The 20,227-nt window shown below is 44.7% G+C and overlaps 1 protein-coding gene across 1 annotated transcript in view; it reads left to right on the top strand.

Moving 5' to 3' along the window:
* LOC147678438 (retinal guanylyl cyclase 2-like) overlaps positions 1 to 20,227 on the top strand; it is a 276,991-nt gene that overhangs the window by 83,409 nt on the left and 173,355 nt on the right. The window contains exon 5 of the mRNA XM_086946580.1: positions 19,764 to 19,848. Coding sequence (XP_086802706.1) covers positions 19,764 to 19,848 — 85 coding nt within the window. The remainder of the gene's footprint in view (positions 1 to 19,763; positions 19,849 to 20,227) is intronic.

Genomic DNA, 20,227 nt, shown 5'->3' with positions numbered 1-20,227 from the left:
CCCCACACTGCCCGGGGACCGCCAACCCCAGGGCTTTATTTCTTTTTAAAATACCCTGTTTGGGGCGGCTCAAGCCCCCCCCCAGACGCCCCGGGGGCCGCAACCTCCCCGGGGCTCTAAAGATTCATTTTCGGGGGTACGTGATGGACTCCCAGCCCCCGGGGACCACCACCCCCTGGGGCTTTGTGAAATATGGGAGGCGGGCCGTGTGGTCCCCCACCTGGAGCCGTGTCATGGCCCTGGGGACCGCCACCCCCCCCAGGGCCGGCTCCTGCAGTGTTCCGGGTTGCCCACCCCTGGGACACTGTAGTTCGCCCTGTCATTGCAAACTGCTTTGCTTCATTGAAGCGAGAGCAGGTTTCCCTGAAGCAAAGCATATTTCTTTTCCACATGGGGAGCAGCATGTTAGCTGCTCCCCATGTGGAAAAGCAATGCCGGCTCCCGCAGTACACGGGGGGGCCGACTGGGACTGTGGGGGGATTGGGGACCCCCCCAGGGTCCCCAACGGAGAGGGCCAGCCCCAGGGGATGGGGTCCCCGGGGCACCAAGTGGCCTGGAAGGGGGGCCACCTGCCCCTCTTTCCCAAAAGTTAAAAAAAAAAATACAAAGGCAGGCCTTGGGGGATGGGGTCCCTAGGGTCAAAAAATAGAAAATGAAGGGGGGCTACACAGCCCCCCCCTCTTAAAAAAATTAAAAGACCGGCATTGCGCCGGAGGCCACTCCCCCTCCTTTCATCACTCTGCAAACACGCCCCCCTGGTAATTTTGCAGATGGGGAACAGATTTCCCTTGAATACTGGGGGTCCCTGGGGCCTACTAGCCCACCAGGAACCTCCAGTATGCCCCAGGCAGCTGCGTTGTAGAGAGGTGTTCTGAGGCCATGCCCCTTTTTACACTTCTCTGCAACGCAGCTCTGTGGCGCTTAGTGGAGGTAGCTGGTGGGCTTGTTGCACCCCAGGGACCCTCAGGATTCAAGGGGATTTAATCCCCCAACTTAAAATGCGCCACAGGGTGCGTTTGCACAGTGGTGAAGGGAGAGGGAGGGGCCTGAGTTCACATGGGTGCAAACACACCCTGTGGTACGGTTTAAGTTGGGGAATTAATTCCTTGTCAATTCTGCACCTCTCTTGCTTCTTTCTACACCCCTGTTACCTCTTTCTGCACCCTTCTTCCCCCTTTGTGTATCTCTCTTGCCTTTTTTTGCACCTCTCTTGCCTCTTTCTGCAATTCTCTTGTCTCTTTCTGCATCTCTTCCCTCTTTCTGTACCTCTCTTGCCTCTTTCTGTATCCCTCTTCCCTCTTTCTGCACCTCTCTTGCCTCTGTCTGTACCCCGTTCCCTCTTTTTGCACCTCTTTTGCCAGTTTCTGAAACACTCTTGCCTCTTTCTGCAGTTTTCTTGGCTCTTTCTGCAGCTCTCTTGTTTGTTTCTGCACTTCTCTCGCCTCTTTCTGTACCTCACTTGCCTCTTTCTGCAACTCTTTTGCTTTTATTGTACCTCTTGTGTTTTTTTCTGCAACTCTCTGGTCTCTTTCATCACTTCTCTTTCTTCTTTCTACACCTCTGTTCCTTCTTTCAGTACTTTCAGCACCGCTGTTAACTCTTTCTGCACCTCTCCTGCCTGTGTCTGCACCTATCATGCCATTCTGTACTTCTCTTGCCTCTTTCTGCACCTCTGTTGGTAATTTTTACACTTATTTTGCTTCTTTCTGTACCTCTCTTGCTTCTTTCTGCACCCTTCTTGCCTCTTTCGACACCCTTCTACCCTCTTTTGGCACCCTTCTTCCCTCTTTCTGCACCCCTCATGCATCTTTCTGTACCCTTCTTCCCTCTTTCGCTTCTTTCTGCACTTCTCCTGCCTCTTTCTGCACCTCCCTTGCCTCTTTCTGCACCTCTGTTGGTTCCTCCTGCACTGCGCTTGCTTCTTTCTGCACCTTTCTTGCAAATTTCTGGCCCCCTTTTGCTTTTTCCTTCAACCCTCCTAAGTCTTTCTGCACCTCTCTTGCCTCTGTTTGCACCCCGTCCCATCTTTCTCTACCTCTTTTGCCTCTTTCTGCACCCCTCTAGCCTCTTTCTGCACCCCTGTCGCTTAATTCTGCACTTCTCTTGCTTTTTTCTGTACTTCTCTTGCTTCTTTCTGTACCCCTCTTGCCTCTTTCTGCACCCCTCTTCCCTCTTTCTGTACCTATCCTGCCTCTTTCTGCACTTCTCTTGCCTCTTTCTGCACCTCTGTTACTTCTTTCTCCCCATCTCTTGCCTTCTTCTGCACCTCTGTTGTTTCTTTCTGCAATTCTCTTGCCTATTTCTGCACCCCTGCTACATATTCCTGCACCTCACTTGCCTCTTTCTGCACCTCTCATGTCTGTTTCTGTACTTCTCCTGACTCTTTCTGTATATCTCTTGCTTCTTTCTGCACCCATCTTGCCTCTTTCTGCACCCGTGTGCCTCTTACTGCACCCACCTTCCCTCTTTGTGCACCTCTCTTGTCTCTTTCTGTACCCCTCTTGCATCTTTCTGCACATTTCTTGCTTCTTTCTGCAACTCTATTGCTTCTTCCTACACATCTCTTGCCTCTGTCTGCACCTCTCTTCATTTCTCTTTTCTCTTTCTGTACCCTTCTTGCATGTTGCTGCACCTCACTTACCTCTTTCTGCACTTTTCTTGTCTGTTTCTGAACTTCTCCTGACTCTTTCTGAACCTCACTTGCTTCTTTCATAACTTCTCTTGCTTTTTCCTGCACCTCTCTTGTTTCTTCCAACAACTCTGTTGCTTCTTTCAGAACTTCTGTTGCCTCTTTCTGCACTTCTTTTGCCTTTTTATGTACCTCCCATGCCTCTTTCTGCACCTCTGTTACCTATTTCTGTACCTCACTTTCTTCTCTCTGCACCCATCTTGCCTCTTTCTGTACCCATGTTCCCTCTTTCTGTACCTCTCTTGCCTCTTTCTGCACTTCTATTGCTTATTTCTGTACTTTTGCTTCTTTCTGCACCTCTCTTGTTCTTTCTGCACCCCTCTTGCCTCTTTCTGAGCCCTTCTTCCCTCTTTGTGCACATCTCTTGTCTCTTTCTGCACATCTCTTGTCTCTTTCTGCACCTCTTCTGCTTCTTTCTGCACCTCTCTTGCCTTTCTTCACCTCTGTTGGTTCTTTCTGCACTGCTCCTGCTTTTTTCTGCAATTCTCTTAAAAATTTCTAGACCCCTTTTGCTTTTTTCTGCACCCCTCTTAACTCTTTCTGCACCTCTCTTGCCTTTCTCTGCACCACTGTTCCCTCTTTCTGCACCTCTTTTGCCTGTTTCTGCTACACTCTTGCCTCTTTCTGCAGTTCTCTTGCATCCTTTCACACCTCTTTTTCTTCTTTCTGTACTTCTCTTGTACTTTCTGCACCCCTCTAGCCTCTTTCTGCATCCCTGTTGTTACTTTCTGCACTTTTATTGCTTTTTTCTGTACTTCTCTTTCTTCTTTCTGCACCCCTCTTGCCTCCGTCTGTACCCCTCATTCCTCTTTATGAACCCCTCTTGCCTCTTTCTGTACTGCTCTTTCCTCTTTCTGCACCTCTTGCTCCTTTCTTTACATCTCTTGCTTCTGTCGGTACCTCTCGCTTCTTTCTGTACCCCATTGCCTCTTTTTGCGCTTGTCTTCCCTCTTTCTGCACTACTCCTGCCTCTTTCTGCACCCCTCTTCCTTCTTTCTTTACTTCACTTGCCTCTTTTTGTACTCAAATGGGAAGTGCAAGCCGTCTAGGTTAAAGGTCTGCATGCTCTTGTGACTCAGGTATATGTATTCTCACATGTGTTATGCATCAGACGATGGTGACTCAAAAAGTGGGTAGTTTCTACCATCGGTGGTTAAATGTTCCCAGTTCTGCTCTGTCATCCAGTTGCACGGCAGACATATTTTATGTATATATGTGTTATAGAGCCCCTAAAATATACTATTGAATACCCATGTGCCCTGTATTATGAGCAGAAAGAAATACATACACCTTTTTGTACACATATTTACAGAGTATGCTGTTTGAAACACAGGCATCCGAATATTTGTTTGTTTATATTTACTTAACTTGTCACTAGGTAAAAGCAGAAACACACATGCATACCTTCACAAACTTGGTCAGTCTTACAACAGTGATATGCTTAGGATTGCTGTTTTATGTTTGGTAGGCTTAACATTCTGAGCAGGCGATTAATAGTGAACCTTCAAGAGAAAAGTGAGGTTTAAGACATCTTGGGAGAAGGATTAGTGATTAGGCTACTTTGTATGAGTCTGTTGTAAGGTACAGCCAAAGTAGACCTTTCTGCACCTCTGTTGGTTTTTTCTGCACATCTCTTTCTTCTCTCTTTACCATTCTTCCTCTTTATGGACTTCTGTTGCCTCTTTCTGCATTTTTCTTGCTTCTTTCTGCACCTTTCTCCCTCTTCTGCACCTATCTTGCCTCTTTCTGCACTGCTCTTGCTTCTTTCTGCACCTCTCTTACCTCTTTCTGCATCCCTCTTTCCTCTTTCTGCGCCCTTCTTCCCCCTTTGTGTACCTCTCTTGCCTTTTTTTGCACCTCTCTTGCCTCTTTCTGCATTTCTCTTGCCTCTTTCTGTACCTCTCTTACCTCTTTCTGCACCTCTGTTGGTTCTTGCTGTACTGCTCTAGCTTCTTTCTGCACCTCTCTTGCCTCTTTCTGCATCCCTCTTTCCTCTTTCTGCACCTTTTTTGCCTCTTTCTGCACCCCTCTTCCCTCTTTTTGCACCTCCCTTACCTCTGTCTACACCCCTGTTCACTCTTTTTGCACCTCTTTTGCATGTTTCTGCAACTCTCATGCCTCTTTCTGCAGTTCTCTTGGCTCTTTCTGCAGCTCTGATGCTTCTTTCTGTACTTCTCTTGCCTCTTTCTGCTGTTCTCTTGCCTCCTTTTGCACCTCTGTTGCTTCTTTCTGCAATTCTCTTGCCTCTTTCTGTACCCCTCTTCCCTCTTTCTGCACCTCTCTTGCCTCTGTTTGCACCCGTTCCCTCTTTCTGCGCCCCTCTTGCCTGTTGCTGCACCTCACTTGCCTCTTTCTGCACTTTTCTTGTCTGTTTCTGCACTTCTCCTGACTCTTTCTGAAACTCACTTGCCTCTTTCATAACTTCTCTTGCTTTTTCCTGCACCTCTCTTGTTTCTTCCAACAACTCTGTTGCTTCTTTCAGAACTTCTGTTGCCTCTTTCTGCACCTCTTTTGCTTCTTTCTGCACCTCTCTTGCCTCTTTCGTCACCTCTTTTGGTTCTTTCTGCACTGCTCTTGCTTCTTTCTGCAATTCTCTTGAAAATTTCTAGACCCCTTTTGCTTTTTTCTGCACCCCTCTTAACTCTTTCTGCACCTCTCTTGCCTTTCTCTGCACCACTGTTCCCTCTTTCTGCACCTCTTTTGCCTGCTTCTGCAACACTCTTGCATCTTTCTGCAGTTCTCTTGCCTCCTTTCACACTTCTTTTTCTTCTTTCTGTACTTGTACTTTCTGCACCCCTCTAGCCTCTTTCTGCATCCCTGTTGTTTCTTTCTGCACTTTCATTGCTTCTTTCTGTACTTCTCTTCTTTCTGCACCCCTCTTGCCTCCGTCTGTACCCCTCATTCCTCTTTATGAACCTCTCTTGCCTCTTTCTGCACTTCTCTTTCCTCGTTCTGCACCTCTTGCTTCTTTCTTTACATCTCTTGCTTCTGTCGGTACCTCTCTTGCTTCTTTCTGTACCCCGTTGCCTCTTTTTGCGCTTGTCTTCCCTCTTTCTGCACTACTCTTGCCTCTTTCTGCACCCCTCTTCCTTCTTTCTGTACTTCACTTGCCTCTTTTTGTACTCAAATGGGAAGTGCAAGCTGTCAAGCTTAAAGGTCTGCATGCTCTTGTGACTCAGGTATATGTCTACTTGTATATGTATTCGCACATGTGTTATGCATCAGAAGATGGTGGCTTAAAAAGTGGGTAGTTTCTACCATTGGTGGTTAAATGTTCCCAGTTCTGCTCCGTCATCCAGTTGCACGACAGACATATTTTATGTATATATGTGTTATAGAGCCCCTAAAATATACTATTGAATACCCATGTGCCCTGTATTATGAGCAGAAAGAAATACATACACCTTTTTGTACACATATTTACAGAGTATGCTGTTTGAAACACAGGCATCCGAATATTTGTTTGTTTATATTTACTTAACTTGTCACTAGGTAAAAGCAGAAACACACATGCATACCTTCACAAACTTGGTCAGTCTTACAACAGTGATATGCTTAGGATTGCTGTTTTATGTTTGGTAGGCTTAACATTCTGAGCAGGCGATTAATAGTGAACCTTCAAGAGAAAAGTGAGGTTTAAGACATCTTGGGAGAACGATTAGTGATTAGGCTACTTTGTATGAGTCTGTTGTAAGGTACAGCCAAAGTAGACCTTTCTGCACCTCTGTTGGTTTTTTCTGCACATCTCTTTCTTCTCTCTTTACCATTCTTCCTCTTTATGGACTTCTGTTGCCTCTTTCTGCATTTTTCTTGCTTCTTTCTGCACCTTTCTCCCTCTTCTGCACCTATCTTGCCTCTTTCTGCACTGCTCTTGCTTCTTTCTGCACCTCTCTTACCTCTTTCTGCATCCCTCTTTCCTCTTTCTGCGCCCTTCTTCCCCCTTTGTGTACCTCTCTTGCCTTTTTTTGCACCTCTCTTGCCTCTTTCTGCATTTCTCTTGCCTCTTTCTGTACCTCTCTTACCTCTTTCTGCACCTCTGTTGGTTCTTGCTGTACTGCTCTAGCTTCTTTCTGCACCTCTCTTGCCTCTTTCTGCATCCCTCTTTCCTCTTTCTGCACCTTTTTTGCCTCTTTCTGCACCCCTCTTCCCTCTTTTTGCACCTCCCTTACCTCTGTCTACACCCCTGTTCACTCTTTTTGCACCTCTTTTGCATGTTTCTGCAACTCTCATGCCTCTTTCTGCAGTTCTCTTGGCTCTTTCTGCAGCTCTGATGCTTCTTTCTGTACTTCTCTTGCCTCTTTCTGCTGTTCTCTTGCCTCCTTTTGCACCTCTGTTGCTTCTTTCTGCAATTCTCTTGCCTCTTTCTGTACCCCTCTTCCCTCTTTCTGCACCTCTCTTGCCTCTGTTTGCACCCGTTCCCTCTTTCTGCGCCCCTCTTGCCTGTTGCTGCACCTCACTTGCCTCTTTCTGCACTTTTCTTGTCTGTTTCTGCACTTCTCCTGACTCTTTCTGAAACTCACTTGCCTCTTTCATAACTTCTCTTGCTTTTTCCTGCACCTCTCTTGTTTCTTCCAACAACTCTGTTGCTTCTTTCAGAACTTCTGTTGCCTCTTTCTGCACCTCTTTTGCTTCTTTCTGCACCTCTCTTGCCTCTTTCGTCACCTCTTTTGGTTCTTTCTGCACTGCTCTTGCTTCTTTCTGCAATTCTCTTGAAAATTTCTAGACCCCTTTTGCTTTTTTCTGCACCCCTCTTAACTCTTTCTGCACCTCTCTTGCCTTTCTCTGCACCACTGTTCCCTCTTTCTGCACCTCTTTTGCCTGCTTCTGCAACACTCTTGCATCTTTCTGCAGTTCTCTTGCCTCCTTTCACACTTCTTTTTCTTCTTTCTGTACTTGTACTTTCTGCACCCCTCTAGCCTCTTTCTGCATCCCTGTTGTTTCTTTCTGCACTTTCATTGCTTCTTTCTGTACTTCTCTTCTTTCTGCACCCCTCTTGCCTCCGTCTGTACCCCTCATTCCTCTTTATGAACCTCTCTTGCCTCTTTCTGCACTTCTCTTTCCTCGTTCTGCACCTCTTGCTCCTTTCTTTACATCTCTTGCTTCTGTCAGTACCTCTCTTGCTTCTTTCTGTACCCCGTTGCCTCTTTTTGCGCTTGTCTTCCCTCTTTCTGCACTACTCTTGCCTCTTTCTGCACCCCTCTTCCTTCTTTCTGTACTTCACTTGCCTCTTTTTGTACTCAAATGGGAAGTGCAAGCTGTCAAGCTTAAAGGTCTGCATGCTCTTGTGACTCAGGTATATGTCTACTTGTATATGTATTCGCACATGTGTTATGCATCAGAAGATGGTGGCTTAAAAAGTGGGTAGTTTCTACCATTGGTGGTTAAATGTTCCCAGTTCTGCTCCGTCATCCAGTTGCACGACAGACATATTTTATGTATATATGTGTTATAGAGCCCCTAAAATATACTATTGAATACCCATGTGCCCTGTATTATGAGCAGAAACAAATACATACACCTTTTTGTACACATATTTACAGAGTATGCTGTTTGAAACACAGGCATCCAAATATTTGTTTGTTTATATTTACTTAACTTGTCACTAGGTAAAAGCAGAAACACACATGCATACCTTCACAAACTTGGTCAGACTTACAACAGTGATATGCTTAGGATTGCTGTTTTATATTTGGTAGGCCTAACATTCTGAGCTGGCGATTAATAGTGAACCTTCAAGAGAAAAGTGAGGTTTAAGACATCTTGGGAGAAGGATTAATGATTAGGCTACTTTGTTTGAGTCTGTTGTAAGGTACAGCCAAAGTAGACCTTTCTGCACCTCTGTTGGTTCTTTCTGCATATCTCTTTCTTCTCTCTTTACCGTTCATCCTCTTTATGGACTTCTGTTGCCTCTTTCTGCATTTTTCTTGCTTCTTTCTGCACCTTTCTCCCTCTTCTGCACCTATCTTGCCTCTTTCTGCACTGCTCTTGCTTCTTTCGGCACCTCTCTTACCTCTTTCTGCATCCCTCTTTCCTCTTTCTGCGCCCTTCTTCCCCCTTTGTGTACCTCTCTTGCCTCTTTCTGCATTTCTCTTGCCTCTTTCTGTACCTCTCTTGCCTCTTTCTGCACCTCTGTTGGTTCTTGCTGTACTGCTCTAGCTTCTTTCTGCACCTCTCTTGCCTCTTTCTGCATCCCCCTTTCCTCTTTCTGCAACTTTTTTGCCTCTTTCTGCACCCCTCTTCCCTCTTTTTGCACCTCCCTTACCTCTGTCTGCACCCCTGTTCACTCTTTTTGCACCTCTTTTGCCTGTTTCTGCAACTCTCTTGCCTCTACAGTTCTCTTGGCTCTTTCTGCAGCTCTGTTGCTTCTTTCTGTACTTCTCTTGCCTCTTTCTGCTGTTCTATTGCTTCCTTCTGCACCTCTGTTGCTTCTTTCTGCAATTCTCTTGCCTCTTTCTGCACCTCTTCCCTCTTTCTGTACATCTCTTGCCCCTTTCTGTACCCCTCTTCCCTCTTTCTGCACCTCTCTTGCCTCTGTCTGCACCCCGTTCCCTCTTTTTGCACCTCTTTTGCCTGTTTCCGCAACTCTCTTTCCTCTTTCTGCAGTTTTCTTGGCTCTTTCTGCAGCTCTCTTGTTTGTTTCTGCACTTCTCTCACCTCTTTCTGTGCCTCACTTGCCTCTTTCTGCAACTCTTTTGCTTTTTATGTACCTCTTGTGTTTATTTCTGCAACTCTCTGGTCTCTTTCATCACTTCTCTTTCTTCTTTCTACACCTCTGTTGCTTCTTTCAGTACTCTCTGCACCCCTCTTACCTCTTTCTGAGCCCTTCTTCCTTCTTTGTGCATATCTCGTGTCTCTTTCTGCACATCTCTTGCCTCTTTCTGCACCTCTTTTGCTTCTTTCTGCACCTCTCTTGCCTCTTTCTTCACCTCTGTTGGTTCTTTCTGCACTGCTCTTGCTTCTTTCTGCAATTCTCTTGAACATTTCTAGACCCCTTTTGCTTTTTTCTGCACCCCTCTTAACTCTTTCTGCACCTCTCTTGCCTTTCTCTGTACCACTTTTCCCTCTTTCTGCACCTCTTTTGCCTGTTTCTGCAACACTCTTGCCTCTTTCTGCAGTTCTCTTGCCTCCTTCCACACCTCTTTTTCTTCTTTCTGTACTTCTCTTGTACTTTCTGCACCCCTCAAGCCTCTTTCTGCATCCCTGTTGTTTCTTTCTGCACTTTTATTGCTTCTTTCTGTACTTCTCTTTCTTCTTTCTGCACCCCTCTTGCCTCCGTCTGTACCCCTCATTCCTCTTTATGAACCTCTCTTGCCTCTTTCTGCACTTCTCTTTCCTCTTTCGGCACCTCTCTTGCTTCATCTGTACCCTGTTGCTTCTTTTTGCGCTCGCCTTCCCTCTTTCTGCACTACTCTTGCCTCTTTCTGCACCCCTCTTCCTTCTTTCTGTACTTCACTTGCCTCTTTTTGTACTCAAATGGGAAGTGCAAGCTGTCTAGGTTAAAGGTCTGCATGCTCTTGTGACTCAGGTATATGTCTACTTGTATATGTATTCTCACATGTGTTATGCATCAGAAGATGGTGGCTTAAAAAGTGGGTAGTTTCTACCATCGGTGCTTAAATGTCCCCCGTTCTGCTCTGTCATCCAGTTGCACGGCAGACATATTTCATGTATATATGTGTTATAGAGCCCCTAAAATATACTATTGAATACCCATGTGCCCTGTATTATGAGCAGATGAGCAGAAAGAAATACATACACCTTTTTGTACACATATTTACAGAGTATGCTGTTTGAAACACAGGCATCCAAATATTTGTTTGTTTATTTTTACGTAACTTGTCACTAGGTAAAAGCAGAGACACACATGCATACCTTCAAAAACTTGGTCAGACTTACAACAGTGATATGCTTAGGATTGCTGTTTTATATTTGGTAGGCCTAACATTCTGAGCTGGCGATTAATAGTGAACCTTCAAGAGAATAGTGAGGTCTAAGACATCTTGGGAGAAGGATTAATGATTAGGCTACTTTGTATGAGTCTGTTGTAAGGTGCAGCCAAAGTAGACCTTTCTGCACCTCTGTTGGTTCTTATTGCACATCTGTTTCTTTTCTCTTTACCATTCTTCCTCTTTATGGGCTTCTGTTGCCTCTTTCTGCATTTTTCTTGCTTCTTTCTGCACCCTTCTCCCTCTTATGCACCTATCTTGCCTCTTTCTGCACTGCTCTTGCTTCTTTCTGCACCTCTCTTGCCTCTTTCTGCATCCCTCTTTCCTCTTTCTGCACCTTTTTTGCCTCTTTCTTCAGCCCTCTTCCCTCTTTTTGCACCTCTCCTACCTCTGTCTGCACCCCTGTTCACTCATTTTGCACCTCTTTTGCCTGTTTCTGCAACTCTCTTGCCTCTATCTTCAGTTCTATTGGCTCTTTCTGTAGCTCTGGTGCTTCTTTCTGTACTTCTCTTGCCTCTTTCTGCTGTTCTCGTGCCTCCTTCTGCACCTCTGTTGCTTCTTTCTGTAATTCTCTTGCCTCTTTCTGTACCTCTTGCCTCTTTCTGTATCTCTCTTGCCTCTTTCTGTACCTCTCTTCCCTCTTTCTGCACCTCTCTTGCCTCTGACTTCACCCCGTTCCCTCTTTTTGCACCTCTTTTGCCTGTTTCTGCAACTCTCTTTCCTCTTTCTGCAGCTCTCTTGTTTGTTTCTGCACTTCTCTCACCTCTTTCTGTACCTCACTTGCCTCTTTCTACAACTCTTTTGCTTTTTTTGTACCTCTTGTGTTTTTTTTCTGCAACTCTCTGGTCTCTTTCATCACTTCTCTTTCTTCTTTCTACACCTCTGTTGCTTCTTTCAGTACTTTCAGCACCTCTGTTAACTCTTTCTGTACCTCTCCTGCCTGTGTCTGCACCTATCATGCCATTCTGTACTTCTCTTGCCTCTTTCTGCACCTCTGTTGCTTATTTCTGCACTTATTTTGCTTCTTTCTGTACCTCTCTTGCTTCTTTCTGCACCCTTCTTGCCTCTTTCGGCACCCTTCTTCCCTCTTTCGGCACCCTTTTTCCCTCTTTCTGCACCCCTCATGCATCTTTCGGTACCCTTCTTCCCTCTTTTGCTTCTTTCTGCACTTCTCTTGCCTCTTTCTGCACCTCCCTTGCCTCTTTCTGCACCTCTGTTAGTTCCTTCTGCACTGCTCTTGCTTCTTTCTGCACCTTTCTTTCAAATTTCTGCACCCTTTTGTTTTTTTTACAACCCTCTTAACTCTTTCTGCACCTCTCTTGCCTCTGTCTGCACCCCGTCCCATCTTTCTCTACCTCTTTTGCCTCTTTCTGCACCCCTCTACCCTCTTTCTGCACCCCTGTCGCTTAATTCCGCACTTCTCTAGCTTCTTTCTGTACTTCTCTTGCTTCTTTCTATACCCCTCTTGCCTCTTTCTGCACCCCTCTTCCTTCTTTCTGTACCTATCCTGTCTCTTTCTGCACTTCTCTTGCCTCTTTCTGCACCTCTGTTACTTCTTTCTCCACATCTCTTGCCTCCTTCTGTACTTCTGTTGTTTCTTTCTGCAATTTTCTTGCCTATTTCTGTACCCTTCCTACATATTTTTGCACCTCACTTGCCTCTTTCTGCACCTCTCGTGTCTGTTTCTGTACTTCTCCTGACTCTTTCTGCACATCTCTTGCTTCTTTCTGCACCCATCTTGCCTCTTTCTGCAACCCCTCTTGCCTCTTTCTGCACCAGTGTACCTCTTACTTCACCCATCTTCCCTCCTTGTGCACCTCTCTTGTCTCTTTCTGTACCCCTCTTGCCTCTTTCTGCACATCTCTTGCTTCCTTCTGCAACTCTATTGTTTCTTTCTACACCTCTCTTGCCTCTGTCTGCACCTCTGCTCTCGCTTTCTGCACCTCTTTTGCCTGTTATTGTAACTCTCTTGCCTCATTCTGCACCCCTGTTGCTTCTTTCTTCATTTCTCTTTTCTCTTACTGTACCCTTCTTGCATCTTTATGCACTTCCGTTGGTTCTTTCTGCACTTCTTTTACTTTTTTTGCACCTCTCTTGCCTCTTTCTGCACCCCTCTTTTCTATATCTGCACCTCACTTGCCTCTTTCTGCACCTCTATTGTCTGTTTCTGCACTTCTCCTGACTCTTTCTGCACCTAATTTGCTTTTTCTGCACATCTCTTGCTTCTTTCTGCACCCATCTTGCCTCTTTCTGCACCCACTCTTCCCTCTTTCTGCACCCCGTGTGCCTCTTACTGCACCCTTCTTCCCTCTTTGTGCACCTCTCTTGCCTCTTTCTGTACCCCTCTTGCCTCTTTCTGCACATCTCTTGCTTCTTTCTGCACCTCTATTGCTTCTTTCTGCACCTCTCTTGCCTCTGTCTGCACCTCTGTTCTCTCTTTCTGCACCTCTTTTGCCTGTTATTGTAACTCTCTTGCCTCTTTCTGCACCTCTGTTGCTTCTTTCTGAACTCCTCTTGCCTCTTTCTGCTCCCCTCTTGCCTGTTGCTGCACCTCAATTGCCTCTTTCTGCACCTCTCTTGTTTCTTCCAACAACTCTGTTGCTTCTTTCAGAACTTCTTTTGCCTCTTTATGCACATCTCTTGCCTCTTTCTGCACCTCTGTTACCTCTTTCTGTACCTCACTTTCTTCTCTCTGCACCCCTCTTGCCTCTTTCTGTACCCATGTTCCCTCTTTCTGCACCTCTCTTGCCTCTTTCTGCACCTTTATTGCTTAGTTATGTACTTTTGCTTCTTTCTGCACCTCTCTTGTTCTTTCTTCACCCCTCTTACCTCTTTCTGAGCCCTTCTTCCCTCTTTGTGCACATCTCTTGTCTCTTTCTGCACATCTCTTGCCTTTTTCTGCACCTCTTTTGCTTCTTTCTGCACCTCTATCACTTCTTTCTGCGCCTCTATTGCTTCTTTCTGCACCTCTCTTGCCTCTGTCTGCACCTCTGTTCTCTCTTTCTGCACCTCTTTTGCCTGGTTTTGTAACTCTCTTGCCTCTTTCTGCACCTCTGTTGCTTCTTTCTGAACTTCTCGTGCCTCTTTCTGCGCCCCTCTTGCCTGTTGCTGCACCTCACTTGCCTCTTTCGGCACTTTTCTTGTCTGTTTCTGCACTTCTCCTGACTCTTTCTGAACCTCACTTGCCTCTTTCATAACTTCTCTTGCTTTTTCCTGCACCTCTCTTGTTTTTTCCAACAACTCTGTTGCTTCTTTCAGAACTTCTGTTGCCTCTTTCTGCACTGCTTTTGCCTCTTTATGCACCTCTCATGCCTCTTTCTGCACCTCTGTTACCTCTTTCTGTACCTCACTTTCTTCTCTCTGCACCCCTCTTGCCTCTTTCTGTACCCATGTTCCCTCTTTCTGTACCTCTCTTGCCTCTTTCTGCACCTTTATTGCTTATTTATGTACTGTTGCTTCTTTTTGCACCTCTCTTGTTCTTTCTGCACCCCTCTTATCTCTTTATGAGCCCTTCTTCCCTCTTTGTGCACATCTCTTGTCTCTTTCTGCACATCTCTTGCCTCTTTCTGTACCTCTTTTGCTTCTTTCTGCACCTCTCTTGCCTCTTTCTTCACCTCTGTTGGTTCTTTCTGCACTGCTCTTGCATCTTTCTGCAATTCTCTTGAAAATGTCTAGACCCCTTTTGCTTTTTTCTGCACCCCTCTTAACTCTTTCTGCACCGCTCTTGCCTTTCTCTGCACCACTGTTTCCTCTTTCTGCACCTCTTTTGCCTGTTTCTGCAATTTGAGATGTCATCAGTGATGTCATCAGTGATGTCACTGACCATGTCATGAATGATGTAATATGTGACATCATCAGCAGTGGATTGTGGGTGCGTGAAATATAGTTAGTACAACTAACTATATAGGAACAATTTCAATGTTTTTTTAAATGCTAATTCCTAACTATATAAGGCCTGAAACCTATGGGTTTTTAAGTGAATTTGCAAGGTTTTTTAAATGGTAATTCCTAACTATATAAGACCTGAAACCTATGGTTTTTCAGTGAATTTGCAAGGTTTTTTAAATGCTAATTCCTAACTATATCAGGCGTGAAACCTATATTTTTTTTCAAGAAATTTCAAAGGATTTTTAAATGCTAATTCTATTAGCGGATAACGTTTATATATGTTATTATCCTTCTGGGACCACCTGAGCAGCCATCTTGTTTCTCAGGAGAAGTGAGGCACAAGAGAGCACAAAATAAGAGTGGAAAATGCAAAAAGGGGCAGGGTAGAGACCCCCTGACCCCCTAGCACTTCTCAGGGGTCCCAGAAGGACCACCAAGTGCAAAAATATATATATATTTTTAAATCGCGGGGTACGCTCATGGTACGCGTACCATACGCGTACAGTGTGTGTACCACTCGATTTTTTTGATTTTTTTTTTTTTTACCTTGGGGGTCCTTCTGGGACCCCCTGAGAAGGGCTAGAGGGTTGGGGGGGTCTCTACCCTGCCCCCTTTTCATGTTTTCCACTCTTGTTTTGGGCTCTCTTGTGCCTCAGTTCTCCAGAAAAACAAGATGGTGGCCAACACTTCCTGGTTTGGACAGTTTGGAATGTTGACAGTCGACTGCCAGCCAATCAAAAACTCGCTCGCGCACGTAAGGGTACAAGCACGTACGCATACAGTACGCGTACCGTACACGTACGGTGCGCGTACGGCAAGTGCATATAGATATATAATTTGCTCAAATTCAATTTTCTCAACAACTACTGGAGGGGTTTTCACCAAATATAGAAAAGGCACTACTGCATACCTGTCCCTACCATTTTGCCAAGTTTGGTGTAATTCCGTTCAGCCGTTCGGGCTGTAGCCGTGTCTAAAGGTCCCATAGAAAATGCCATTTGAAAAATTTCAAATTCAATTTTCTCAAAAACTACTGGAGGGATTTTCACCAAACATAGCAAAGGCACATCTGCATGCCAGGCACTACCATTTTGCCAAGTTTGATATAATTCCATTCAGCCATTCGGGCTGTAGCCGTGTCTAAAGGTCCCATAGAAAATGCCATTTGAAAAATTTCAAATTCAATTTTCTCAAAAATTACTGGAGGGATTTACACCAAACATACAAAAGGCACTGCTGCATACCAGTCCCTACCATTTTGCCAAATCAGGTGTAATTCCGTTCAGCCTTTCGAGCTGTAGCCTTGTCAGAATGTCCCTATGGAAATTAACTTGGGGAAAACACATTTTGGGATCCCCCTTTTTTCTCGGCCCCCGCTTGACGAATCCCCCCGAAACTTTCAGGTAAGGAGCGGAGCGCAGCGAGGCAAATTTAAGGAAAATTACAGGCAGATCCCTCAATCGGTGCCAAAGTTATTCCCAATAGAATGTTCGGAATTTCCTATGGTAACTAGGTCCTAACTATATATACCTACTGGCGACCGCCAGTAGGTAATGAGACAATATATGTATTATATATATGAGACAAGGTTTTGCATAACAGAAAAAACCTTTTGAAAACAGGCATAAAAAGGAAAGAATTTTTTTATTTCTCTTCCGACTTTGCATGTGAGATGCACTGTACAGCACACATACAAAGTAGGAAAAGTTTTAATGTTGTCTAGGCATAGTACTTTGTACTGGAAGAGAACCCTTCCAGTAACTTACCTATGTTAGACTCTTGAACACACCCTTCCACTATGACACAAAGGTGTGTGCATGGCGCATGGCAGCAAAATTCTCGACCAGCGCTAGCGAGAGGGTAGGAGAGGACTCTCTCTGTGTAGATATGGCTCTCTCCTGCTCCCTCTCTGTCACACAATGCAGTGCTGCCTTTGGGCTTCTGCGCTGAGTTGGGTAATAGTTTAGTAAATCTACCCCCAAATGTGCAGCACTCCACAAAGTCATCCTCAATACAGGTTCTACAGGTTTGATTATTATCGGGCAGGAAGGCCTGTCCAGGTCTGAATTCACAAGACTTGTATATCTTCCACTCATACTTTCTTCTATCCAGATGCCTATGCACAGAGTATGTCAGTCTCTATCTAATGATCTAGTCCAGGTGTGAACTTACCTGAATCCTCATGACACTCTCTCCTAGTGAGCGTAAATATTTTATAAGAGCAGGCAGTGGTCCCAGGGACCACTGCCTGCCCTTATAAAATGAAACCTTTCATTTTTGTTTATTAAATGCATCCTGTTTTCTTTTAAGGAAAAGTGGCTGCATTTATTTAAAAAAAAAACAGCTTTGTTTAAAAAGCAGTCCCAGACATGGTGGTCTGCTGACCCCAGCAGGCCACCATCCCTGGTAGTGCTAGCCATTCCCAATGGGGTCGCAAATTGCTCTTGCCTCATGAATATGGATGAGGCATGCAACTTGCAACCCCATTGGGAATCATAAAATTGTCTGAGACACTGTTGTACATTATATTTTGCAACTCGCAAATTGCGAGTCGCAAAACAACGCAATTTGCGAGTCGCAAAATGCATTCGTACATCTGGCCCTGTGTCCTGTCCAGATGTTAAGGCATAGACCTTGCATGCTTTCATCTAACACTCTGTCCTTTCCAGGTGTAAATGTATGGAGATTTTATGTTTCTTTCTAACTCTCTGTCCTGTCGAACTGTCAATATACAAAGCTTCCATGTTTTCTTCTAACACTTTATCCTGTCCAGGTGCTAAGGCACAGACTTTTCATGTTACCTTTTAATGCATCCATGTCTAGCTGTGATTTTACAAAGATTGTATGTTTCCTTCTAACACTTTGCCCTGTTTAGGCGGTAATGCACAGAACTTGTATGTTTCCTTCTAACACTCTGTCATGTCCAGGTGTGAATGCAATCTACGTGTATGTTTCCTCCTAACACAATCTCTGGCAAGGGGCTAATGCACATAACCTGTACATTTCCATTCTAACACTTTGTCCTGTCCAATTGTGAATATACAGCTTGTATGTTTCCCTTTAACATATTGTCCTATAAATAGACAAAGCTTGCATGTTCCCTTCTAACACTCTATCTTGTCCAGGTGTTAATGCACAGACCATGTATGTTTCCTTCTACCACTCTGTCTGGTTGAGGTGTAAATGCATAGACTTTGTATGCTTCCTTCTACCTTTCGGTCCTGTCCAGGTGTAGATGCACAGAGCTTTTCTGTTTTTTTCTACCACTCTGTCCTGCCCAGGCATTAGTGCCCAGGCCTTTCATGTTTCCTTCTAATGTTGTCCTCTCCAGATGTGAACATACGAAGCTTGTATATTTCGTTACAAAGCTTGTGTATTTACTTCTAACACTGTCCTGTTCAGCTGTGAATACAAAAAGCGTGCATGATTCCTTCTAACACTCTGCCCTGTCTAGATGTAAATGTAGAGTGCTTTTACCTTTATTTCTAACATTCTACCCTGTCCAGCGGCGAATAGACAAAGCTGGTATGTTTCCTTCTAGCACTCTATCCTGTCCAGGTATAAATGTACAGTACTTATATCTTTATTTCTCACATTCTGACCAGTCCAGGTGTGAATACACAAAGCTTGTATGTTTCCTTCTAACAATCTGTCTTGTTCATTTGTGAACATACAGAGCTTGCATGTTTCCTTCTTCACTGTCATGTCCAGTTGTGAAAACGCAAAGCTTATATGTTCCCTTCTAACACTGTCTTGTCCAGGTGTGAATAAGCAAAGCTTATATGTTCCCTTCTAACACTGTCCTGTCCAGGTGTGAATATGCAAATCTTGCATGTTTCCTACTAGAAATCTGTCCTATCCAGCGGAGACTACTACTAACACTATTTCGAGTCCAGTTGTGAATACACTAATTAAAGCTTTGTGTATTCATAACTGGACCGGAAAGAGTATTAGGAGTAGTCACAGCTGGACAGGATAGGGTATGAATTGAAAACACTGTCAGTATTTTCACACAAAGACAGAAGAGAACATTATAGGGAGGTGTAAAGCCTCTGTGTGTTCACACCTGGACAATCAATTTTCTTCTTCTGGTGTGAATACTCTGAGCTTGTATAGCTCAACTCTATTATGTTGCCTTATGCAGGAGTAAATACTCAGAACCTTCCTAGTGACCTCTAATGCTCTTACATGTCCTTTTTTTAATGCTCAGCTGTGGCATTTCTCAACTCAAATATTCTCTCTTGTATCAGAAGTTAATACACAGACCTAGCAACTCTGGGTCAAATACTCTTCACTGTCTGGTTATGGATACAACAGAATGTATATGTATTGTAGTACTTGCTCCTGTCCAAGTGTGAAGACACAGAGAATGTATGTGTGCTCATACTCAAGCCTGTCTGCGTGTAAATACACAGAACATGTATGTCTTGTATTACTGACTCCTGTCCAAGAGTGAAGACACAGAGAATGTATGTCTGCTCATAGTCTAGCCTGTCCATGTGTAAATACACAGAACATGTATGTCTTGTAACACTCCCTACTGTCCAAGTGTAAATGTGCAGAACATGTATGCCTTGTAATATTCGTTCCTGTCCAAGTGTAAATACAAAGAGCATGTATGTCTTGTGGATTGGTGACGGTACAACGCGTACCGTCACAACGCAGGCTGTTACAACGCGTCCCTTACAACGCAAGTCGTTACCACGACTTGCGTTGGGGGCGCGGATATCGAATAGTATCATTTACTATTCTAACACCAGTTCCCGTGGACACTAGGGAAGGTGTTGGAATAGTAAATTTACTATTTTTAATCTTCTAGCGCCCTCCAGTGCAAGTCGTGGTAACGACTTGCGTTGTTACGGACGCGTCGTAACAGCACCGCGTTGAAACATCCGCGTTGTAACGGATGTTTCCCATGTCTTGTAATTCTCACTCCTGTCCAAGTGGGAAGATACAGAGATGTATGTCTGCTTATACTTTAGTCTGTCCGTGCATAAATACACAGAACGTGTATGTCTTGTAAAAATCCCTACTGTCCAAGTGTAAATACAAAGAACATATACGTCTTGTAATTCTCACTCCTGTCCAAGTGTGAAGACACAGAGAATGTATGTCTGCTCATACTCTAGCCTGTCCACATGTAATTACACAAAACGTGTATGTATGCTTCCAATATTCTTTCCTACCCACGTGCGAATACACAGTTTGTACTTCTCCATCTTCCACTCTCTCTTCTCCAGGTGTGGACCCCGTGGCTGTGATGCTTGTATTCTTGTTGATCATCGCGCTGATGGTTAGTGGCATGGGTCTGGCATTTTACATCAGGTAAGTAGAGCTCTGCAACAAGTCCATGAATGCATCAATCGATGCATGAACGAATGAATGAACACATTTATCTGTTGAGTGTCAGGGTGTGAAACAGATAATGGTATTAAGGCGATGTGTGAACATAGCAGAGTCTTATCATCTACAGTGCTCTCCATAGTACAATGTGGACTCTGGGCAGAAAGACCAATGGACACCCAGAGACTGTGTGGAAAGGGGTGTTGTTGGTGTGGACAATAGGCCGAAGTGAAGTGGGATTGCCTAGACTACGAACGGGTTGGACCGGGGCAGTGTGGACAACATTTGGCATGGACAAGAGCTTGAGGTAACAAGCGTTCACATGGACATGGCATGAAGGAGTGATGGTGTGGACATGGGG

This window comes from Lissotriton vulgaris, chromosome 12 (genome assembly GCF_964263255.1).
Source record: "Lissotriton vulgaris chromosome 12, aLisVul1.2, whole genome shotgun sequence".
In the NCBI taxonomy this organism is placed as follows: Eukaryota; Metazoa; Chordata; class Amphibia; order Caudata; family Salamandridae; genus Lissotriton; species Lissotriton vulgaris.
Note: the sequence above shows the minus strand (reverse complement) of the source record. Positions and strands in the feature narration are given on the sequence as shown.